At 43.9% G+C, this 20,898-nt stretch overlaps 3 protein-coding genes across 4 annotated transcripts in view; 1 reads left to right on the top strand and 2 right to left on the bottom strand.

Moving 5' to 3' along the window:
• STK4 (serine/threonine kinase 4) overlaps positions 1 to 3,106 on the bottom strand; it is a 59,881-nt gene extending 56,775 nt beyond the window's left edge. Inside the window, exon 1 of the mRNA XM_081011336.1 lies at positions 2,809 to 3,106. Coding sequence (XP_080867462.1) covers positions 2,809 to 2,834 — 26 coding nt within the window. The 5' untranslated portion in view covers positions 2,835 to 3,106. The remainder of the gene's footprint in view (positions 1 to 2,808) is intronic.
• On the top strand, positions 591 to 13,881 carry TOMM34 (translocase of outer mitochondrial membrane 34). Of its 2 annotated transcripts, none has more exons than XM_081011548.1 (7): positions 591 to 651; positions 5,672 to 5,771; positions 7,924 to 8,076; positions 8,374 to 8,537; positions 9,326 to 9,473; positions 11,046 to 11,172; positions 12,152 to 13,881. In XM_081011548.1, the coding sequence occupies exons 1-7, from the start codon at positions 606 to 608 to the stop codon at positions 12,242 to 12,244; spliced, it is 831 nt and encodes a 276-aa protein (XP_080867674.1). In that variant the 5' UTR covers positions 591 to 605; the 3' UTR covers positions 12,245 to 13,881. The 2 variants fall into 2 exon arrangements, with proteins under 2 accessions (XP_080867674.1, XP_080867673.1); XM_081011547.1 differs by lacking the exon at positions 591 to 651 and adding an exon at positions 789 to 1,880.
• The window catches only part of PABPC1L (poly(A) binding protein cytoplasmic 1 like), a 31,246-nt gene continuing 22,650 nt past the window's right edge, over positions 12,303 to 20,898 (bottom strand). The window contains exons 14-16 of the mRNA XM_081011209.1: positions 20,025 to 20,155; positions 15,346 to 15,434; positions 12,303 to 15,094 (exon numbers count right to left, since the gene is read on the bottom strand). Of these exons, the coding sequence (XP_080867335.1) occupies positions 15,351 to 15,434; positions 20,025 to 20,155 (215 nt within the window). The 3' untranslated portion in view covers positions 12,303 to 15,094; positions 15,346 to 15,350. The remainder of the gene's footprint in view (positions 15,095 to 15,345; positions 15,435 to 20,024; positions 20,156 to 20,898) is intronic.

Genomic DNA, 20,898 nt, shown 5'->3' with positions numbered 1-20,898 from the left:
CTTCTGTAAATAAGCTGATGCTGCAAAATGGCTGCCCAAAATGAGAGAAAATTAGCAGCGTTTCAGGCCCAACGTCATCATGTTGTTGTAATTTGTTTCCTTACCTGCCACTAGCCTTGAGGTGGGGGGGAGGTCAAAGGCCAATTTAAATATACAACCATTAAAAACAGTTAAAACATTACATGCAGGGGGAAAGGGCGTGTTGTCCTGTATCTCAGGTGCTAAAGGGTACATCTTCAGCACCTGCCTAAAATAGTCCTGTAATGCTGTAAAGACAGGATACAATCCTTTGCACCCTTACCTGGGGGTAAGGCTGCTGGAGCTCCACTCACTCTTTTTTACTGTATATATATTTTTTCTGAGTTTCAAAAGTTTACAAATTAATACATATCCAGATACACATTAATTTCACATTTGACTTCGCCTCCATGATTTCCCCTGTAATTTCTAAATGTGCTGCATATTAAAGACATTCTATCTTTTCCACATGGCGATCCACAGCAATCCAATCTGTGAACTTTTAATTAGACGCTTGTATACTTTTTAAAAAAGGATGGGTGTCTTAATACACTTATCCTATCTTCACCTGGGTGCAGGTCATATTTATGATCATTACACTTGTTCCTTGCATTTACTCAAAGGAGCCACCAGGTCAGTATCTGGTTCCATTGTATTTTTGCAACAGCATAGGTTGAACTAGAGAAATGGGGACAGGCACAGCATCGCCCATATGTCAGGCAAAAAACATTCCTCTTCTCCCAGGCTACTTGAGCAACCTATGGCCTTTTAAACTGTTGTGCTTTTGTTTTTGTTTGCTACTGTTACACATTTTTGTGTTTTTATATTTTAAACTGTCCAGTGATCCTCAGATGAAGGGTAGTACAGAAATGTAATAAAATGAACTTAAGGGCTGGAGGGATTTGGAGTCTCCCGGGTCCTGCTCTCAAATCACTACACAGTAGGACTTAACTAAGATTGTACAGCAGGACTGCCATCCTAAAGCCACTTTCTAGGAAGGCCCGTTGACTTTGGGATTGATTCCTCAGTAAACATGCGAAGGACTGGGGCTGCCTTTACTCAAGAGAACAAGATTGATCGCGGCATAAACTTCTTTTAACTAGCAGCCATCATCTCGTGTGAAAATAAAAAGGCCCCCTGCGTTAAATAGAATTTGCTCCCAAACGCGGGCGGGACTGCAAGCCTTTCCTCGTATGAATCTCCTGCCCAAGCACTTTTAGGGACTTGCTCCCAACTAGTGAACGTGCGCAAGATTGTAGCCCCATAGCGCAACTGGGCTTGTTGGATCAAGCCCTTTGCCGCTTCCAAACTGAAAAGTCATTTGACCGTCAGTGAACGAAAGCAGACCGGTCCTATGCCATTACCGGGGGAAGTAAGGCGCTTGCAGCCGGAGCCTCCGAGGCGCGCTTACTCTGCAGTAAGTCCCACTGAGTTCGACGCAGCTTCCTCCCACGCAAACTTAGAAGCAATTCGCAGCGAACTCAGTCGGGGCTTCCTCGCGAGAAAGCGAACATGTGCTAAAAGGGGCTGCGTCCCGCCCCCTCGCCTAACTTTCGGGCACGGAGAGCAGCCTGCGCTTCTTGCCCTGCCCAGGCGCCCCTGGAGGGAAAAGGAGGAGCCTCTGGCGGACGGCGCCCGCCCCCTTGCTTAATCGAGCGCAGAGGGAGGAGGAAGCTGCAGCCCCGGCTGCTTTCCCTTACGAGAGCCGGCGCCGGCTTCCTCGCACCCCGCGGCCGGCTTCATGGCTCCTGCGTCGCGGATCGCTGACCTGCGGCAGGCGGGCAACGAGCAGTTCCGCAACGGGCAATACAGCCAGGCGGCCGCCCTCTACGGCCGGGCGCTGGAGTTACTGGAAGCAGCAGGTACTGGCGGCGGGCGGCGAAAGCCCTGGCAAGGCCTCAGTTTCCAGGGAAGGCAGTCAGAGAGGGCTGGGGATCCTGGGCTGGGGATGTACAGGGCTATAGTGCCCTCCTGCCTTGCTCCATAAAGGGGTGTCCCCCCCCCCTCCGTTTGTCTTTAGCCAAGTTATGTGTCTTCCCACCCAACCACCATCGCCAGCCCAACCCATCCCTTAGTTCTGTGCAGTCTTTTAAGTCTCAAATATCGCCTGCCCCAAATTACTTATATGGGGTGACTAGATCCAGAATCGTATATGCCGAGTACTGTATTAGGATTCAAAGCCATATTCCATCTGCGAATGTTTAACTTGCAAAAAAGTGTTCCTCCCCCCCCCCCCATGCACTGATGACAACAACCCGGTGCTTTTCTCCTGCTCATGTGTGAATCACTTCCTGATTTGCAGAGTCATTAAGGGCCTTTATGGGGCTTGCCCTTAAAACATCCCTGCGAAATAGGACTGCACCCATTTTACAGTGGGTTAAATGGAAGCCCTGAGGAAGCCACCACTAGGAGAGATGGGACCTAAATAGCTCTGTATGGTTGTGTGTGAGAGATAAGTCTTAGGTTTATTTCTCAGTGTCTAAAGCTAAAGGGATTTTACTAGGGCTGCATAAAACCCTGAGAGATTTTACTCAGTTGTAGTATCTAGTTCTAGATGGTGGGGTGGCCTGACTAATAGGTAACTTTGTATATTCTAACCCAGGTGAAGTCTTGTATATACAGAAATTAATAGTAATGGTGGTTTGGATTTTCCCCATAAAACCATCCTGTGCTGAGGAACATTTTGTGTTGTGTCGCCAGGTCCCAGATTGATAACCCTGAAGCGTTTGATGCAAAAGTAAGGATACCACTATGTACGTTTGGAGACCGGGAATAGTTTTCAAACCATACCTGATGGCAGAATATAAAAACTCCATCCCATTAGCTGGCTTTGGGAGCTCTGGGCTTCTTTTTCTTAAACCAGCTCTTTAGGTAGAGTAGCGGTGCTTTATGGTCCTCTGGATTAATATGGAACAGCATTCTTTGTCACGCTACATATTCCTGGAATTGGCAGCCCATGGAGTACAAGGCACCCAACGTTGTAGGTTGCAGTGGGCAGATGAGTGGAAGATGTTTAAGTCTTCATAATTGCCCGGTCTTTTTGTTACTGGTAGTCTCTGAAGCTCCTCTACAGCCTTAGACTTATTAGGTCAGCAGGCTGTCTGCTGCAGTAATTGTGTCACAATGAGCAAGTTTGGTTACTAACATAAAAACAGAGCCAGCAGTTGGACAGCTCGTGGGATACACTTTCTGTTTCCTTTCTTCTCTCTAGGCTCTCTTTCTCAGCCTCTGAGCTGTAGACTTTACTTTCTGTTTCCTTTCTTTCCCTTGCATTCCTAATGGAGTTAAGGTGAGGGACAGAAGTTGATTTAACTGAGCTCTGGCTTTGGCCTTGTCGCCCCCCCCCCCCCCCGCATATATAGTTTTTAGCAGTCTCTGTCAGGGCTTTCTTGAACATGAGAAAGGAAGGACTTCTAGACGGAGGGCAAAAACATCCTGAAATGGGGACACCCTGAAGAGCCATACACTTGCTGAAGAAATGAAAGGAAGTGGGGCTCTCTGGATTGGTGGGGGCCACGGACAATGGAATAGGAATGTTTTTGTTTTTAAACTCGCTGTACTTTCTATAGTCTTTTTTCCGTTAGTGTGGACATCACAAGGCCTCTGAGAGCTGTATCTGACAGGCTTTTTCCCGCTACTGAGGTACCAATAATAGTTACAGACATACATGTGATGTCTATCAAGAATACAAAGCACATGTCTGCTTTTTAAATTTTTTGGCAGCTTTCCACTTCAAAAAATCTACACGATATATATATGGGCAGCAGCTGGATCCCTACTCTCCTGTATTTTAAAGTTGCATGTGCATCTTTAACTTTAAAGTTGCATGTGCATCTATCCTTATTCTAGTTATAGACAGCATACATTGTATTATTCCACTTCCATACCCAATTACAAAGAAATCTGCATTGGAAATGCCTACAGGAACACCCAGAAAGAGGTTTGTGGGTGATAGTTTGACACTAGTAAGCAGTGTAAGATTATAGGGAGCTAACCTTGGTTAAAATGGCTAACTGTCCTACTTTTAGTGCTGCAGCTCCAGCTCTCAGGAGTCAGTTTCCAGTTGAAATCAGATGGGTGCCTAGCATGATGGTGTTTAGACATCATCTGCTGAAGACATTCCTGTTTAATAGGTTTTCCCTGGGGTTTTCCCAGCCATTTATGAAAGATCAATTTTATATCTGATAAACAGTTTAATTGTGTTCAGAGTTTTTAGGATGGTGTTATTGTTTTACAGTTTGTTGAATTGATTTATTGTTAAAACTTGTGTTTCTGTGTTCTGGTCTCATTATGTAAGCCACTGTGAAGTGGTTTATAAACTTGTATAATGATAGCAATACTTTTAAAAAGTACAGTCCTCTGTATGGTGTCCTCTGTTTAAAGGGCTATGCAATCTAAGTCCAGTTTAAAGAATCCTTTGAATATTAGCAGGTGCTTTAGTTGTACTGTTCATAACACCTAAACTTTTTTAATTAGACATTATTTTCATTTATGTCTCCTTGTTCTTAAAAGTGTGTATATACTGATAACATATTTACTGTTTTTGAAGTGTTTTACGGCTACCTAATGACTGTTTTATACCATTTTGTGTAAACCAATTTGATATGCTGCTTAACAAATAAGTAAAAATCTTGCTAAATAATGATTGGAGAGCAGGAGCCTTGAAGTTGTCCATCAGCATCTAGACAGCAGACTGAACAAGACACACAGGTTGCCTGTCAGTTTTTCAACAATACGTTAGATGTATTATATTTGGATTTAAATTACAGTAATTATTTTTCTAAATTCGCACCTGTAGCTGTGAATTAAGCTTATGCCACCTCCTACCCTCTCTTTTGGCAATGCAACTGCTTTCTTTGGCAGTGCCATTGGTTCATCTAGCTTAGTATTCTTTGTGCTGATTGGCTCCAGGGTTTTAGACAAGAGCCTTCCCAGCCCTACCTTGAGATGCCAGGACCTTCTGGAGCCAAAGCATGTGTGTCACTGAGTTACGCTCATCCCCAAGTTCAAACCCACCAAGAGCATTGGATAAATATGCATCGGTCACACATTGTCAGCCAAACATGCCTCATAGGTCTCCTGTGAGGATAAAATATGCAATTGGACCATATGTGAGACCATATGCATAGGGAATGGGAGACCGTATATACTGCTTTGAGCTCTTTGAAGGTGAGCTTAGAAATGGTAGTAAATGAGGATAGGGAGGGGACAGCACAAAGATCATGTTCAAATAAGGGACACTGCAGACAATCAGGAATCAATATTCTCTTTATAGTGCAGTAAAAAATGGTAAGAGTGCTGGTTAATGATGGTTTAGTGATGTTACTAAGAAGCCGCCCCATTCATTAACATTTTTTTTCCAGTTGTGACCTCTGCCCTCACTTCCATCATAGTTACTGGTCTTGAAGCTTTACACAAGGTAACAAGAAGCATCTTGCAGAGGATGGGGTCCTCCGGATGTTGTACTACATCTTCCATCACCTGTGACCATTGGCTAAGTTGATACAAGTTGTATTCCAATACGTTCTGGAGGACCACATGTTCCCCATCTCTGTTGCAGAGAATGAGGCATCTCCAAATCCCACTATACCCTGCTTAGCACCAGAGGTACTTATGCTTAGAAATCTGACTTAATGTTCCCTTTTATATCTAGGGGATGCAAATGCAGAAGAGAGGAGTGTTCTTTTGTCCAATCGTGCTGCCTGCTATTTGAAAGATGGAAACTGTAGTCTCTGCATTAAGGATTGTTCCGAGTAAGTAGTTTCTGTCCTGAGGACAAGAGAATGGAAGTCTAGTTTACATATTCCTATACATTGCTTCCTCTTACCGCTAGATGCCTTTCAGACCCTGGTTACAGAAAGGGCCAACTCAGCCTATTCAGAACCCACTCTCTACAGGTAGGGAATATTAGACAGGGTTGAAGCACAACACACTTTTCCCACAGAGTTGCTGGGGAGAAGAGGGGGATTTGTTCTGTTGTCCCTGCTGGCTGGAAGTAGGATTATCTTCCAGTCTTCATTCCTAAACTTCCCAAAATATAGGTGGAGGACAGAAGACTGTTAATGTGACTCTTTCAAACCAGCAGCAGTAACCAGGCATTTCAAATCATTGTATTTTAAGCTGGTTAAATAGTTTTACTCATTTCAATTTAGTTGTGTTCCCCATGTTGTAGGTTTTGAATTTCAAATTTATTTTTGGATAAATAAATTGTTAAGATAAATGAATCAAATAAACAAATGCCCTCCCCCTACTTCTTTCAGCAAAAAGTTGCTGCTGTGGGGGAAAAAATCACATTCTGCAATCTTTGGCCTATAATTCATTTCTTGTGGTATTTATCTTGCTCTGTTTTCATTTTCTTTCATCTGCTCCTTGCAAACCATTGTCAAGCAAGCAGCAGCATATGGATACTTTTAAATATATATTTTAAAACAGTGTAGTAGCATCACATGCACATTTAACTTACACAAATTCAATGACACACAGCTGTGACCGCTAGAAAGGAAATGGTGGCAAGGGCATTGCCTCAAGCGACGACAGTAGCCTTCCAGGGATGGCTGCAAGTGGAGGGGGAGGGATGAAGGATGAAGGCAGACTGACAGAGGCTCGGGCAGAAGAAAAAGGCTGGAATGGAGCTGCAGCTTCTGCCTGCATGTCTCTGTCTGCCTTCCTTCCACCTTCATCTCTCCACCTTCCCCTCTGGTAAGCACAGCCGAGGGAACCGGGTTGCTGCTACCACCATCTCAATGCTCCTCTGCAGCTGCAGATGTGAGGGAAGGCAGTGGAGACACAGAAAGACTACATGCACCCTCTCAGTGCTGCCACCACATGTGCAAGATTGAGACAAGACCACAGAAACATGGGGTAGGCCTCTGCATGGGGCTCCCTCACCCCCAAGCTTGCCAGACAGCAGCCACGAAATTTTGGTGGGACAGAATTTCGCACTTACTGTACAAGCTACTTCTGGAATGGAACCTCCATGTGTGATGCCGCTGCTATAGACAGCTAGACATAGATAAAGGGGGGAGTCTGTCCAAGATAACATTAATCTTGTTGGGTATTCTCTGTGTGTGAGAATCATTTGTTCCAGAAACAGAGAAGAAGCAGAAGGCTAAGATTGTTTTGTCTATGCAAGGAAGTTTTCTGTGGGAACTGTTCTTTGGTTCTGTGTAACTTGTTGTGAGTCTCTTGCTTGCGCCTTGTGGTGAGAGAAGCGGAGAGTTAGTCTTGGACTCTAAGCATGCCTTGACTACGGCAGTGGTGAAATGTCTGTATATATTTGCTACCAATATGCATTTATGCCTGTCAAGTAAACTTCTACACTTCACTGAATCTTTATGGTGTCCCCAAGTGTTTATTGCCTGTGTGTACCTTCAACCCTGAAGACATTTGTAAGGAAGGAGCTGCGTTGAGATGTAACTCTGCTGAGTATTGATACAGGCGCGCGCACACACACACACACACACAGACAGTGAAAGTGATAGCCAGACCCAATTGTTCTAAACCATCCATCAAAGGTTGATGGATTGATTGAACAATTCTTGCATATGGAAAATTTCATTGTGAAATGGTGTGGCTTGCTCAAATAACTTTTATATGATGGAGAACCTGTGGCCTACAAATGTTGCTTCACTACAACTCCCATTTGCCAGGTTTCCTGGGACAGATTAGAGCTGAAGTCCAGCAACAGCCAGTGAGCCAAGAGTTTCCCATCCCTGCTTCTATAGTACTGTACATTTTATCTGCAGAGCCCAAGAGACACCCAAACTCGCCAGATACTTGAAATTTTGATAAATATTTGCTGTGCATGTGAACCCTCTTCCGCCTACTGAGTTTGAACATTGTAAATTCTGCTGTTTAACTTTTATTTATCCAGTAATCTTTTGCTGCCTTTTCTGCTGATTTTAGGGCCCTGGATCTGGTCCCTTTTGGAATCAAGCCCCTGTTGAGGCGCGCAGCAGCCTATGAAGCTCTTGAGAGATATCATTTAGCCTATGTGGACTACAAAACCGTGTTACAGGTTGATATCACTGTACAAGCTGCACATGATGGAGTCAATCGGTAATCCCCTGATCTGTGTTCAAAATGAATGTACAAAAAAATTTCTAATGTGTATTTTAGATCATTCTTGCTCCTTTCAAATTAGGTTCTATGTTGTTCCAGAACAGTTTGATATCGTTTAAGATGCAGCCCACCTTTGTTAAAATAAGCATAGATCCTTGTCTGTATTCCAGGCAACCAGATCTAGGAATGGAACTTCTGTGCTTTAGAGGTGTATAAATCATAATAGCTAGCTATCTGTTTATGGGAAGGTGACTGTGCCAAACAATGGCTAAACTAATAACTGTCCTCTTCCAGAATGACCAAAGCCTTACTGGAAAAAGATGGTCTTCAGTGGCGGCAGAAGCTCCCACCCATCCCATCTGTTCCAGTTTCTGCTCAGAGACGGTGGGAGCCCCCACCTGGAAGCCAAGAAGCTACTACAAGAAGCAATGAAAACACTACTGCAGGAACAAAGCAAGGTGAGTAGTTCTTTTGCTTTAGGGATGAGAATGAGGGACAGAGCACACAGAGCCTCTAACTCATCCAAATTCCAACTGGCATTATCTTTCTGATAACTCTAGGCAGTTTAGAGAAACCACCTGGAATCTGAGGTGGGAATAGGGGCTTAGGGACACTTTAACAACTTCATCTGCAGAACTTGTGACCACCAAACTGAACACAGCCCATCAGTCAAGCATTGTGGCTTGCCATGTGCTTCATACCCACCCAGCCACCCTTTCTAGTTCTCTTGTCTCAGCAATAAAAAGCAGACTTTTCAAAACTTATCAGATGCTCTCCATAACTTCGCTGCTGTGCTACATTTAGCTTGCTGCATCACAAGCAGCCCAGACCTGATCAAAGTACAGTTTCATTTGTGTATATACCTCAATTTCCATGTATTAGAGAAGAATATGCTTCTATTATATGTTTCCTGTTCCCATTGTCAGCTCCGTAGAGCTGGTACTGCAGCGCAGTCTTTTTCTCCAGCACTTTTTTTTCACGGACCCACTGAGATTTGCTGGAACTACTACCTAACACAAAAGGCTAGCTGTTTGTGTTGGCATTGAGTAGCTATTAAATTTGTGTCCTTGATGAGCCGTCTTCAAAAGGAGCTTTTAACAAGTATATCCTAACATAATAATTTGACTTTCACTTGCTATAGTTCCACCCTCTGAAACATCAAGGACTGAATTTTTATTTGTGGTATGGCCCTCTGTCATAGCCGCTTTCAGGGTTACACTGTGTTTTTTCTTGAAATGAATTTCAGTGCCTACTGCTGCCACAATGGATCGAGCAAATGTGTTGAAGCTGGAAGGAAATGAGCTTGTAAAGAAGGGAAACTATAAAAAAGCTGTTGAGAAGTACACAGAAAGCTTAAAACTCCATAAGCTGGAAGGTGCAACGTACACTAACAGGTAAAGCTAATGTAACCATCTGACAGGTCCAGGTATACACCCTCAAATTACGCTGTAGCACATTGTATCAGAAACTATTTTGACTGCCAATCCTAAAACTGTAATGTGGGTGGAAGATAATGGCTGCATTTGCACATAAAATGCCAAAAATGCACAATTTAAAGTTGGCTTCATATTCTGGCTTGTTTTGGAGCCGTTAACAATAGTTTCTGGGTTGCAAGAAACAGGGAGCTATAGCTTAGTGCTGAATCCTGACTTCTGCTGCATTTCATGCAAAGGGAAGGGAAAAAAGTGGCAGAAAAGGGACTGCCTGCAGGTGCTCATCACTCTCATATATCTTAGGTTATTAAGCCAGGATTTTGGTTTACGGATGTATGCAAATATGGTCAATAGGGATGCTTTGGGGTTGTGACATTTTTACTCAAGTGTAACATACACTTGCATGCCCTGCTTCCCTCCTATACTCCCATACTGCCCTATACCCGTAGATCTCAGGGCAGTTCACAACATAACCTGCTTTGATGGGGCCAGTCAGAGTCTCCGAGAACAGAAACAGGAAGAGCTCTCCCTTACTACTAATTCTGGAATTATCAGTCTCTCTGTGCTCCTAAAGAGGCCGATACCTGATTCATGCAGCTCATGGAGGCTAGGTTTCAATAAGCCAACAGTAGGTTGGGAGTCATACTTGTAGGGGCCATGAGAGAGTTTGCAAAGGGGCCATTGGGGGAGACAATAGATAGATGGAAAGGTATTGGACACTCCAGGACCCAGTGTTTGCTAACAGCCTGGATGCACAAGTACAGGTCATCCTCATGAAGCCTAGTTCTTTTGGTTGATATGTTCCTGTGGGCTCTGTTTTCATTAAAGGAGTTAAGGGTACCTGGGTAGAGTCCTTTCCTCCCAAATGGTTTAGTTATGTTCTGTAATGATAGTATATGTAAATTATGCTCTGTATATACTGCTACATATTGTTTTACTATGCGCAGCATTCAGCTTCCTGAAAATACCAGCTTCCACATCTTTTTAGCTCCAGCCTCTTTAAAGGTCTACTTGAAAGGGGTTTTTTTTGGGGGGGGGGGAACCTGTTGACAGAAGCTAAAAATGTGGATATGCAAGATGGTGATCCTAATTGATCAAGGTGCAAATGGCTGCAGTCACATTGGTTTATTACAGATGAGCAGAAAGCAGCTGCATTTAGAAGCAGGAGAAGATGATGGTGATGATGATGTTGATGATGTTGGCAGTCTAGCTCAGTCAGGAAAACTGCAGTCATGACAGTTTTTGGGTGGGGTGTGAAAAGCAAGCTTTTTAGAAGTGCATTGTTACAACTTAATCATGGTTGAGTTGATGATGTTGGACTTGACCATTGTATTGGCAATATTCATTCATTCTACTTATCAGTTGCCAAGAGCAATCATTCTATGAGAGAAGCCAATGGGTCTCAAAATAAAAATTGAGCATTTGAACACCTACCCCCAGCACCCTTTATTAGGTGTATGAGATCATTCCAAATGCAGGATTTCCATAGCAGTTGTTTCCAAAGACTGTTATATTTCCTTGCATACATTGTAGGGCTCTTTGCTACCTGAATATGAAGCAGTACAAGGAAGCAATTCAGGATTGCTCAGAAGCACTTAAGATGGACCCAAAGAATGTCAAAGCATTTTACAGACGAGCACAAGCATATAAAGAGCTCAAGGTAAGAATCTTCCTATAATTTTGGGTCACTGAGTTACAGTATGGAAAGTGCTTATTTTCAAGCAGATATGTAGCTTTTTCCCCATTTGCTCCAGAGCAGGACTGGGGAACCTTTCTGGCTCCAGTGGCTAGATCTTCATCAATCACACCATGTCATTGTGACATCACATGATAGGTGGGTAGCTCCACCTACCTCTCAAAATCCCTTGCATCTGGTTTCCAAGTGCTTTACAGCCAGCTGGATGTTGGCTGCTTGGGAACCCACATTGGTTTAAAGCCCTTTGCAAACTTTCCTTTAAGCAAATGGGTGGTGGGACAGGCTCCTTTCTCCCATTTGCTTAGAGAAGCAGCACAGAGCTGCTTCAGAGAATGTTTTGCAAATTCGTCTCTTGATGAACAGGGATTAAATCCTGCTGCCTTGGCTTTGTGATCCTCTTCACTGCCAAGAACAGGGTTTGCAGCCAGTGCAGGATTAAACTTTTCCCATCAGCTGACGTCACCAATGAAAATGGCCTTGTGAGCTAAAGTGGACCCCCAGGTGGGCCAAAATTGCTGGCAGGTTAGAAGTTTCTGTCTTCCCATTCCAGAGGTTTGTAAAAGAGTTAACATCTGGAAGGTGGCTGTTTTGGGGCAACAGCTGAAGGCAGGCTCCTCAGGATATTGGGATCATCGGGGGGGGGGGGGGGGAATTGAGAGCATCCCAAAAAGTAATCAAAAGCATTTGTTTACTAAAGTCAACACTTAATTCAGGGAGTTGTTGGTGCCTATATGCTGCAAAGGATACCAGGTAATGTTATAAACCATTAGATACAGGATGGGGCTGTAGAAGTGGCAGTGCTCCCGAATGCACTAAATTCCAAAGATTTTTATTAAATGTAGAGGTGCCACTTTTTGCTTTCTCCAAGTTTTCCTGAGCTGGTTTTTCGGGAGCACCTTTATTTGTCTCCTGCCAAATATCTGCATGTTTTCTTTACTTCCAGGACTACAGATCTAGTAAAGCGGATATCAACAGCCTCTTGAAAATTGAACCAAAGAACAGTGCTGCTCAGAAACTACTGCAAGAATTAAAATAACTCTTAAAATAAGAGAGGCTAAAGGCAACACCATACTCTTCTGAAGATACGTTTCCTGTTTCGTTTTGTTTTTTTAAAAAATGATCACAGGGACCAGCCTGAATGCAGAGCCAGATGCAAAATTCACCTTTCAGACCTGTTTGGCATCTTTCTGGTTCCTTGCTTTATCAGAGTTATTTGTTCTTCCTATAAAGGCTTCCAAAAGTTCAGTGTGACCTTCTGAGAGTCACAACTTCCTAATAGAATTTCCAGAGTGGTAGCTGTACTGCAAGCCCCTTATTCTAGCAAAATTTACCTTAACTCACTAAGAAAGAGATTATAGCAGACAGGGCGGCACTTAACTGATATTTTTTGGTAGGTGGGTGTGTTTTGCAGAGCGAAAAACTGCAAGCCTCTGGTTGTAGCTGCTTATCCATGTAGGTAGCAGCACAATTGCAAGCTAAAGGCTTGGACTGACACAGTGGCTGACGGATGTATGTTTTTCAAAAGTAGTCTCTGCTTTGCCTTAACTTTTGTGCACTAGGCTCCAGTTGAGCGTTCTGGTCTTCGAAATGTTCTTTAGAAATCTAATGCTGCTTTTATCCTTTACCAAAGAGTCTGGTACGTTGTGCTGCTCTTATGCTGTGTGTACCTTTTGCAGACTTGCGTTCTTTGTTAGATTAGGCTGTTTCGTTTATGCTTAGCTTGATTGCCTGTAATGTTTTTTACACACCTATTACTTTATGATGACACTCCCTCCTCTGATATATGTTTGAAAGTAGTTATAGGTTAAACTTTCAGCTGGGGGTGAGGGCAGGAAGCCCAGAAAGTAGGCCGGCATAGCCAATTTTCCTGCTTCATATAGAAAGAACATGCCCTGAAGAGTAGAGCAACCTGCATGTACAAAAACTTTTTGCCTACCTTCCTGCTCATAGACCTCCTTATGAATAGCGGCTGATAAAATTGATGTTGCTTCTAGCACTCCAGACTACAGGTAAGGTACCCATCTGGTAGAATGTTTCTTACTACGAAGAATCCCTCTGCAGAGTGACCTGTGCCCCCGTTATCCCTGACCAGGGCAGACCAGAGTTGAGAGTGCAACATTTGAGTACCACCACTTCCCCAGCTCTGTAGCTGATAATGAAATGGCAGGTGCCTTCTCCATCACCTGCTTTTCTACATTTTTTTAAAATAGAAGGGCATTTATTGCAAGAGGCTTCACCTGAACTCTGATAGTGTCCAGGCAGCGGTTTACTAGCTCTTCTGCTCTTTGTGAAAACTAGGCTCAAAATTCCATAGCCCAAAAATGGCAGTAGCCTCTTTTGAGCCTGCCCTCCAGAGCAAGCTTTGCAGTCAGTCCCTCAACCTTGTATTAGTGAGAAGATAGACAATCCCCATTTTCTTTTGCCTTAGAGCTCATGCCATTTTAAAGTTGGAGGGGGGAGAGTTTTGCATATAGTCTCTTTAACACAGCCATGCACAGAGCAGACTAGGCACCAAATACCCTAGAGGGAACCATTACTGTTAATGTTGCACTGTTCAGCAGAGTCTAGTAACAGCCGCCTCTCGCAGCCATCTGGAAATACTGAGGGAAGAAAACTCAAATCAGCCTATGCTTCTGGTGTTTTGAACTTTTAAATAAATGTTTGGTTGCGCAACTTGTAGTTGTCAAACGGAAATTAATCGTGTCCACTTTGCAGCGCAGGGCCAACTGCAGGTGCCTGCTTGTGACCCCCTCTGTGGGCTCCTGGGACAATTTATCTAAAGCCAAGTTATAAAGGAGAGCAGTCATATATTAATGTGCTACCAGGATATGAAGTTTATAAGGCATGTGTTGAACAAGTCAAAGTTTCTTTCCCAGCTCAAAGGTAACAGTACATATAAATCAATTTCTACAGAATGCACACGTGGCTGTTGAAAAAAGGATATGCGCATGACACAGTGCAGAAGAAAAGTGTTTTTAAGGAGAGCAGGAATTCATTCTCGCATCTCTATAAGAGTTATTTAAAAATGCAATTCAAAAACCCCTCCTACATGTGTCAAGTATGAGAACCAGTTGGTTTTCTTTAAAACAAACGAGCTCACAATGGTTTGTCCCAGTAATTTTGGCAGCCCATGGATCTATGCAACTGAGCAGAGCAGTTGTTAGTGCCACGTTAGACAGTGAACACTGACACAAGACTTGGTGATAAAGGAAGTGACGCTTCATTTCCTTTATCATGTCAACAGCAGCACGAACAAATAAAATAGTGCCACAGGCCCCAGTGGTGGTTGAAGCTTAAGGCTACTTAAAAATGACCAGCTTCGATAAATTAACACAATGTGGGAACCAATTTCTTCCACATCATTCTCACAACATATCCTTCCCATACAAGCAGTTACTAGAAAAGCACCTGTGAAAATACTCTTTAAAGTGTGAATACAATTCTTAGTGGGAAAAGAAGCTGCAACGACTCTTTAAGTGCACAAAAGAAAGTGATTCAAAAAAGGCTAGATTTTTGCACGAATATTTATATACATATACCCCCCCAAATACCAGTAAATAGTTGGACAGAATATATATTAACCACCTGTGCCTTGGGACTGCAAATGCATATGTTAAATGGAGAAACTCTAAATTAGAATGCACAGAGAAGTTTCATGTAGCCATCCTGACTGTAATGGGAAGAGGAGCTCAATTTGCCCATTGATAATCCACTGGTTGTGCCTACAGTAGTTCGGGACCACGGCTGGGCACTGAGTCTGAGTGAGATCCAGACCACGTGCAGCAAATTTATGGTAACAATGAAGCTGCTGCACAAGCAGGGTAGACATGACGGTTGCAGCAACAGGCCAAGTCGAAGCAGTCATTTGATCAGTACCAATCGGATCCTAAAAAGGAGTGAAGCAGAAAGTGTTAGCTTCACACATGCAACTGCAACACTTTCCTACTTGTCCCTCACCTTGCCAAGCAGATGACATTATATGAATAGGTCCTTCTGTGTTAGTTCTCAGCATGGAACCATGTATTTGCATCAGGTCCCCAATGCAATGCTTGGGCCTGCTCTCCTTCCCTCCCGCTTACATATTTTGGCCAAAACCAAGTTTCTCACTTGATCGCTGTGCACTCCTTACCAACCCACCTTGGTCACTGAAGAAATGCTGCCGAGTTGCTCTTGTGCGATGCTTCAGAGATCTGGTGCACTTGCAGTACAGCAACAGCTTCCTCAATCTAACAAAAGCAAAGCCCAGGATCAGACAGTCATTTATTACAGCCAGTTGTACTGAGATAGACTCGGCAAATCAACATGGAGGCCCTTTAACAATCCTAGGTGCATTACTCTTCCCTGAAAAGCAGAAGTGGAATGCCTGTGGCCTGTCAGATGTTGCAGGACTACAACTCCCATTATCCTTGGCCCCGGGCCATGCTGGTGGCTGAGTCAGCTGGAGAATTGGAGTTCAGCAAAATCTGGACAGCCATAGGCTCTCCATCCAAAGCAATTGATGTGGATGGTGTGTTAAAGCCACTTGGCTGCTTTAGGATCTAAAGAATCGCGCACACTGAGGTCCAAGCCTCTCATTTTTTTCTCTGTAGGTACATTCAGACAACTAAGACTGCCATTTTGGAGTGCCAAAGTCTTTCTGGGCTTTGTCTTAACAGATCAAGGGAGATTCGTGCAGCAAGACTTGTATTCTTTTCATTTCTGATTCTTCATTGCCCATTGGCTCCATCTTCGTGTGGTTCCAAGGCTGACTTTGCAAGCTCATTTTTCTGAACAATCTTACTCTAGAAGTTCCTTGAGTCAAGGAATAGTAACAAATTTAATGCAGAGCCACCAAAAATGCCCTCTTTCATTGGAACTACCGTAGTTGGCACCCAAAATTGCAGTATGCAGGCTTTGGAAATACAAAGAACTCTTCATCACACCAATGTGGAAGGTAGGGGAGAGAAGAGAAATAGCTATCTCTGAGCCAGGTCTGGCCAAAGATGTTTTGCAGCTTGAAACAGAAAAGCAAGTGGCATCCCGCCCACCCCAACTTCAGATGAATAATACCATGGCCTGTCACGGGAGTTTCAGCGTCAGAAGCACCTCCTGATAGTAAAAAATAAAAAATAGCAAATTTGGCAATTAGCAATTTGCTGCCTTTTCATGACATCCCCAAAACCAGTCGAAGGTAGCCATCTGAGGACTAAGAAGCTCAGTTTCTTTTCCCGAGTGTGAAAAATTGCACAGAAGGAAAAGTGTTCTTGCAAACAATAAGGCTAAGGCCAACCTGTGAGCTACAGTAGTTCTTATTCTTGTTCTTAAACTTTTTTGCCACCCTTCACCTGTAGATCTCAGGGCAGTTTACAACATAAAAATACAAGACAGAAAAAACCAAAATACATAATAAAAACGAGCAAAAACAAACCAATAACCCACCCTCCCCCTCAAGCAAGTAGCTTGCCAGACCCACTCTCTGACACAGATACATTAACGCAGTTACGCTTTTCAAAAAAAACAACTTTCTCAACTGCCTTAATGTGCATTAAATGGTTTCTTGAAAACTTCCTACGGAATCTGAAAGCAGTTAATAACACCCTCCCAACCCTCCAGTTATACACGCTCTCAAAGGGTGATTTAATTTTTCAACTCAGCCTTCACCCCACCCCCGTTCTGTTTTTAATGCCAACATTATCCAAGCATACTCTCCATGTCTTCAGTTTGTTGTAACACATAATGTTCTTATCAAATGCATGGAGGACTTACTAGCAGTTGTTGGCATCAGGTCTGTCTCAAGAGCCAATGGAGTGTGCCTTTGGGGTGAAGTCACACTGCTGCATTAGCAGCACAGAAGTGACCTCCCAGGGGCACTAAACCTGGGTAGTGCGTATGGAGGTCCTGGGCTGCCCAGACGACAAGACCCCCCTCTCGACCTCGCTGATGTGGTCCAAAGTAATGCAGAGAAATACGCTTGGCACCAGCTTGGCTGCAGGAGTTGCCGGAAGGAGGCGTACAAGGCACCATCCAACAGTCTTAGGGACCCCACTCCAAATTTGTGTAGTTTATTCCTTAGAGTTTTCTTCTCCTGAAGACACCCCACATGTCAATGAAGGTTAAGGATAGAGAGTTTTGCTTCTCCTAGATGGGCTACCTTCCCAGGTTGACAAGCCCCATCTGCCACTGGATTTACTAGTAGAATCATAGAATCATAGAGTTGGAAGAGACCACAAGGGCCATCGAGTCCAACCCCCTGCCAAGCAGGAAACACCATCAGAGCACTCCTGACATATGGTTGTCAAGCCTCTGCTTAAAGACCTCCAAAGAAGGAGACTCCACCACACTCCTTGGCAGCAAATTCCACTGTCGAACAGCTCTTACTGTCAGGAAGTTCTTCCTAATGTTTAGGTGGAATCTTCTTTCTTGTAGTTTGGACCCATTGCTCCGTGTCTGCTTCTCTGGAGCAGCAGAAAACAACCTTTCTCCCTCCTCTATGTGACATCCTTTTATATATTTGAACATGGCTATCATATCACCCCTTAACCTCCTCTTCTCCAGGCTAAACATGCCCAGCTCCCTTAGCCGTTCCTCATAAGGCATCGTTTCCAGGCCTTTGACCATTTTGGTTGCCCTCCTCTGGACACGTTCCAGTTTGTCAGTGTCCTTGAACTGTGGTGCCCAGAACTGGACACAGTACTCCAGGTGAGGTCTGACCAGAGCAGAATACAGTGGCACTATTACTTCCCTTGATCTAGATGCTATACTCCTATTGATGCAGCCCAGAATTGCATTGGCTTTTTTAGCTGCCGGGTCACACTGTTGGCTCATGTCAAGTTTGTGGTCAACCAAGACTCCTAGATCCTTTTCACATGTACTGCTCTCAAGACAGGCGTCACCCATCTTGTATTTGTGCCTCTCATTTTTTTTGCCCAAGTGCAATACTTTACATTTCTCCCTGTTAAAATTCATCTTGTTTGTTTTTGCCCAGTTCTCTAATCTGTCAAGGTCGTTTTGAAGTGTGATCCTGCCCTCTGGGGTGTTAGCCACCCCTCCCAGTTTGGTGTCATCTGCAAATTTGATCAGGATGCCCTTGAGTCCATCATCCAAGTCGTTGATAAAGATGTTGAATAAGACCGGGCCCAAGACAGAACCCTGTGGCACCCCACTAGTCACTCTTCTCCAGGATGAAGAGGAACCATTGATGAGCACCCTTTGGGTTCGGTCAGTCAGCCAGTTACAAATCCACTGAGTGGTAGCATAGTCAAGACCGCATTTTACCAGCTTCTTTACAAGAATATCATGGGGCACCTTGTCAAATGCCTTGCTGAAATCAAGGTAGGCTACATCCACTGCGTTCCCTTCATCTACCAGGCTTGTAATTCTGTCAAAAAATGAGATCAGGTTAGTCTGAGATGACTTATTTTTCAGAAATCCATGCTGACTATTGGTGATCACAGCATTCCTTTCTAGGTGCTCACAGACTGTTTGCTTAATGATCTGCTCCAGAATCTTCCCTGGTATTGATGTCAGACTGACTGGGCGGTAATTATTTGGGTCCTCTCTTTTCCCCTTTTTGAAAATAGGGACAACATTTGCCCTCCTCCAGTCTGCTGGGACTTCGCCTGTTCTCCAGGAATTCTCAAAGATGACTGCCAGTGGTTCTGAGATCACATCTGCCAGTTCTTTTAATACTCTTGGATGCAGTTCATCTGGCCCTGGAGACTTAAATACATCTAAACTAGCCAAGTATTCTTGTACTATCTCCTTAGTTATTCTGGGCTGTGTTTCCTCTGCTGAATCATTTGCTCCAAATTCTTCAGGTCGGGCATTGTTTTCTTTATCGGAGAAGACTGAGGCAAAGAAGGCATTGAGGAGTTCAGCCCTTTCTGTGTCCCCTGTTTGCATTTCACCATCTTCTCCATTTTAGCCTCCACATTTCAGAGGTCATATGAGAGGAACAGTATGCCTGGCTTCTGGGTGGCCATCACTATGGGAAAACAGTATTTTGGACCAGATGGACCATTTGCCTGATCCAGGAAGGATCTCCTTATTATTCATGCATCGAAAGCCTATGCAGCTGAAACACTACCTGCTTAAAAATAGCTCCTCTAGCATTGAGAATGGAATGGCTCATAACATGGTGGTCATTCAAAGGCCTGCAGATGCAGTCTTTGCAAACCAGCCAAAACGAGGAGAAACCACTGCATACACAGAGAGAGAGAGAGAGAGAGAGAGAGAGAGAGCGCACATTATGTCAAAAGAGACATTAAGTATGTGTCATGTGATCTTTTCTGTTTTCTCCTCTAACTACTCAGGACATACCATTACAGTGAATTGCCACTTTAAATGTAAAAAAGTAGCTTTTAATCTCAGCAAGGAAATGTGCTTCCGTGTGGGATACATACACAAACATACACCACATTTGCTCAAGGTGCAAATGCAACAGGAATAATTAGAACACACAAACATGTACAAACCAGGTGAGAAATGGACTTAGCTGGGGATGGCAGAAAGGGAAAAAGCAACAGTGTGAAGGCTTGTAGTCAGAGCTGGAGTCTTTTTACTATCAGTTATCCCACCAGGGTTTCTAAATCTCCCGGCTCTTAGGGATCATTTCAGTTCCCCAATAGTCTCCTGCTCCATCACCTACTTCTGGGGGGGGGGGGGAACAGCCCCACCCCAAGCTCTGTAAAAGAGAAACCCTTCGTATTCTGAAGGTATGCATATCATAAACTTTACAGATAAAACTCAAACCAGCACAATATATTTTAGTTGCAAAATTTGGGGATTTGCAATGGTAGAGTTAGCGGTTTTTATTTTATAGCATGAAATTCCAGTACCTTAGAGTGGAGGGATTCAGGAGACTCCAGCATCAGCAGCAACTCAGAGTTATCTATCTCCAGCAGCATACCTGTGATCTTCCCAGCCATGGAGGGGTGTGATGAGTGAATCAGAGGGTAGAGGCGTTCACCTGTGCACAGGCAAAAGGGACAGAAGCATGCATCATTCAGAGTGGGAAAACCCCATGGAGCTGGCCCCATTCCATTTTTTAAGCTTAGGGGTAATGGTGGCCCAGGAGGAACACTGGGGAGTGGGAATGCTTCAGTTCTCACATGAAAAACCATTTTAAAAAGTTCTGGTGAGGCCCAGAGTTGCAAGAGAGCAGGCAGAAGAGGTAAACAAATTGTACATGGATATCCAAAGAATAAAGCACTTGAAAAGATTACAGGAATTTAACTGGATGTATAAGGGTACTAACATCCATTGCCATCTAGCAGGTACCCCCCCCCAAAGGAAACATCTACCAGGAAAGACTGTCTTAAGAGAAAGCAAATTCAGATACACCTCTTTATTATCCTCCCTGTTTTCAAGCTGCTGCTGCAGGCATTGTAAAAGACTTTCTCCTTAAATGACTGCATGCAGGCCTGGCCCTACCATTAAGCAGTGTGCGGCGTCTGCCTCATGCGGCAAACACTGGAGGGGCGTGGAATAGCAACAAGGTAGGGAAAGACAGAGCTCTGTGGGGCACATAGCCTGCTCTTCACCCCCTAAGCTAATCTGCTGCCCTCAGGTGCGGTGGACGATGCACCCATTGTTGACACTGAGATTTGACTGCCCATTCCAAGTCAGACTTCATACATTATTTTTCTTTTAAGTGCTACACATTTGCATAGGCAACTCCACAGCCCTATACACATGTCAATAATTTGGCTG

This window comes from Podarcis pityusensis (assembly GCF_964106645.2).
Source record: "Podarcis pityusensis genome assembly, chromosome: 6".
NCBI classification, from domain to species: Eukaryota; Metazoa; Chordata; class Lepidosauria; order Squamata; family Lacertidae; genus Podarcis; species Podarcis pityusensis.
Note: the sequence above shows the minus strand (reverse complement) of the source record. Positions and strands in the feature narration are given on the sequence as shown.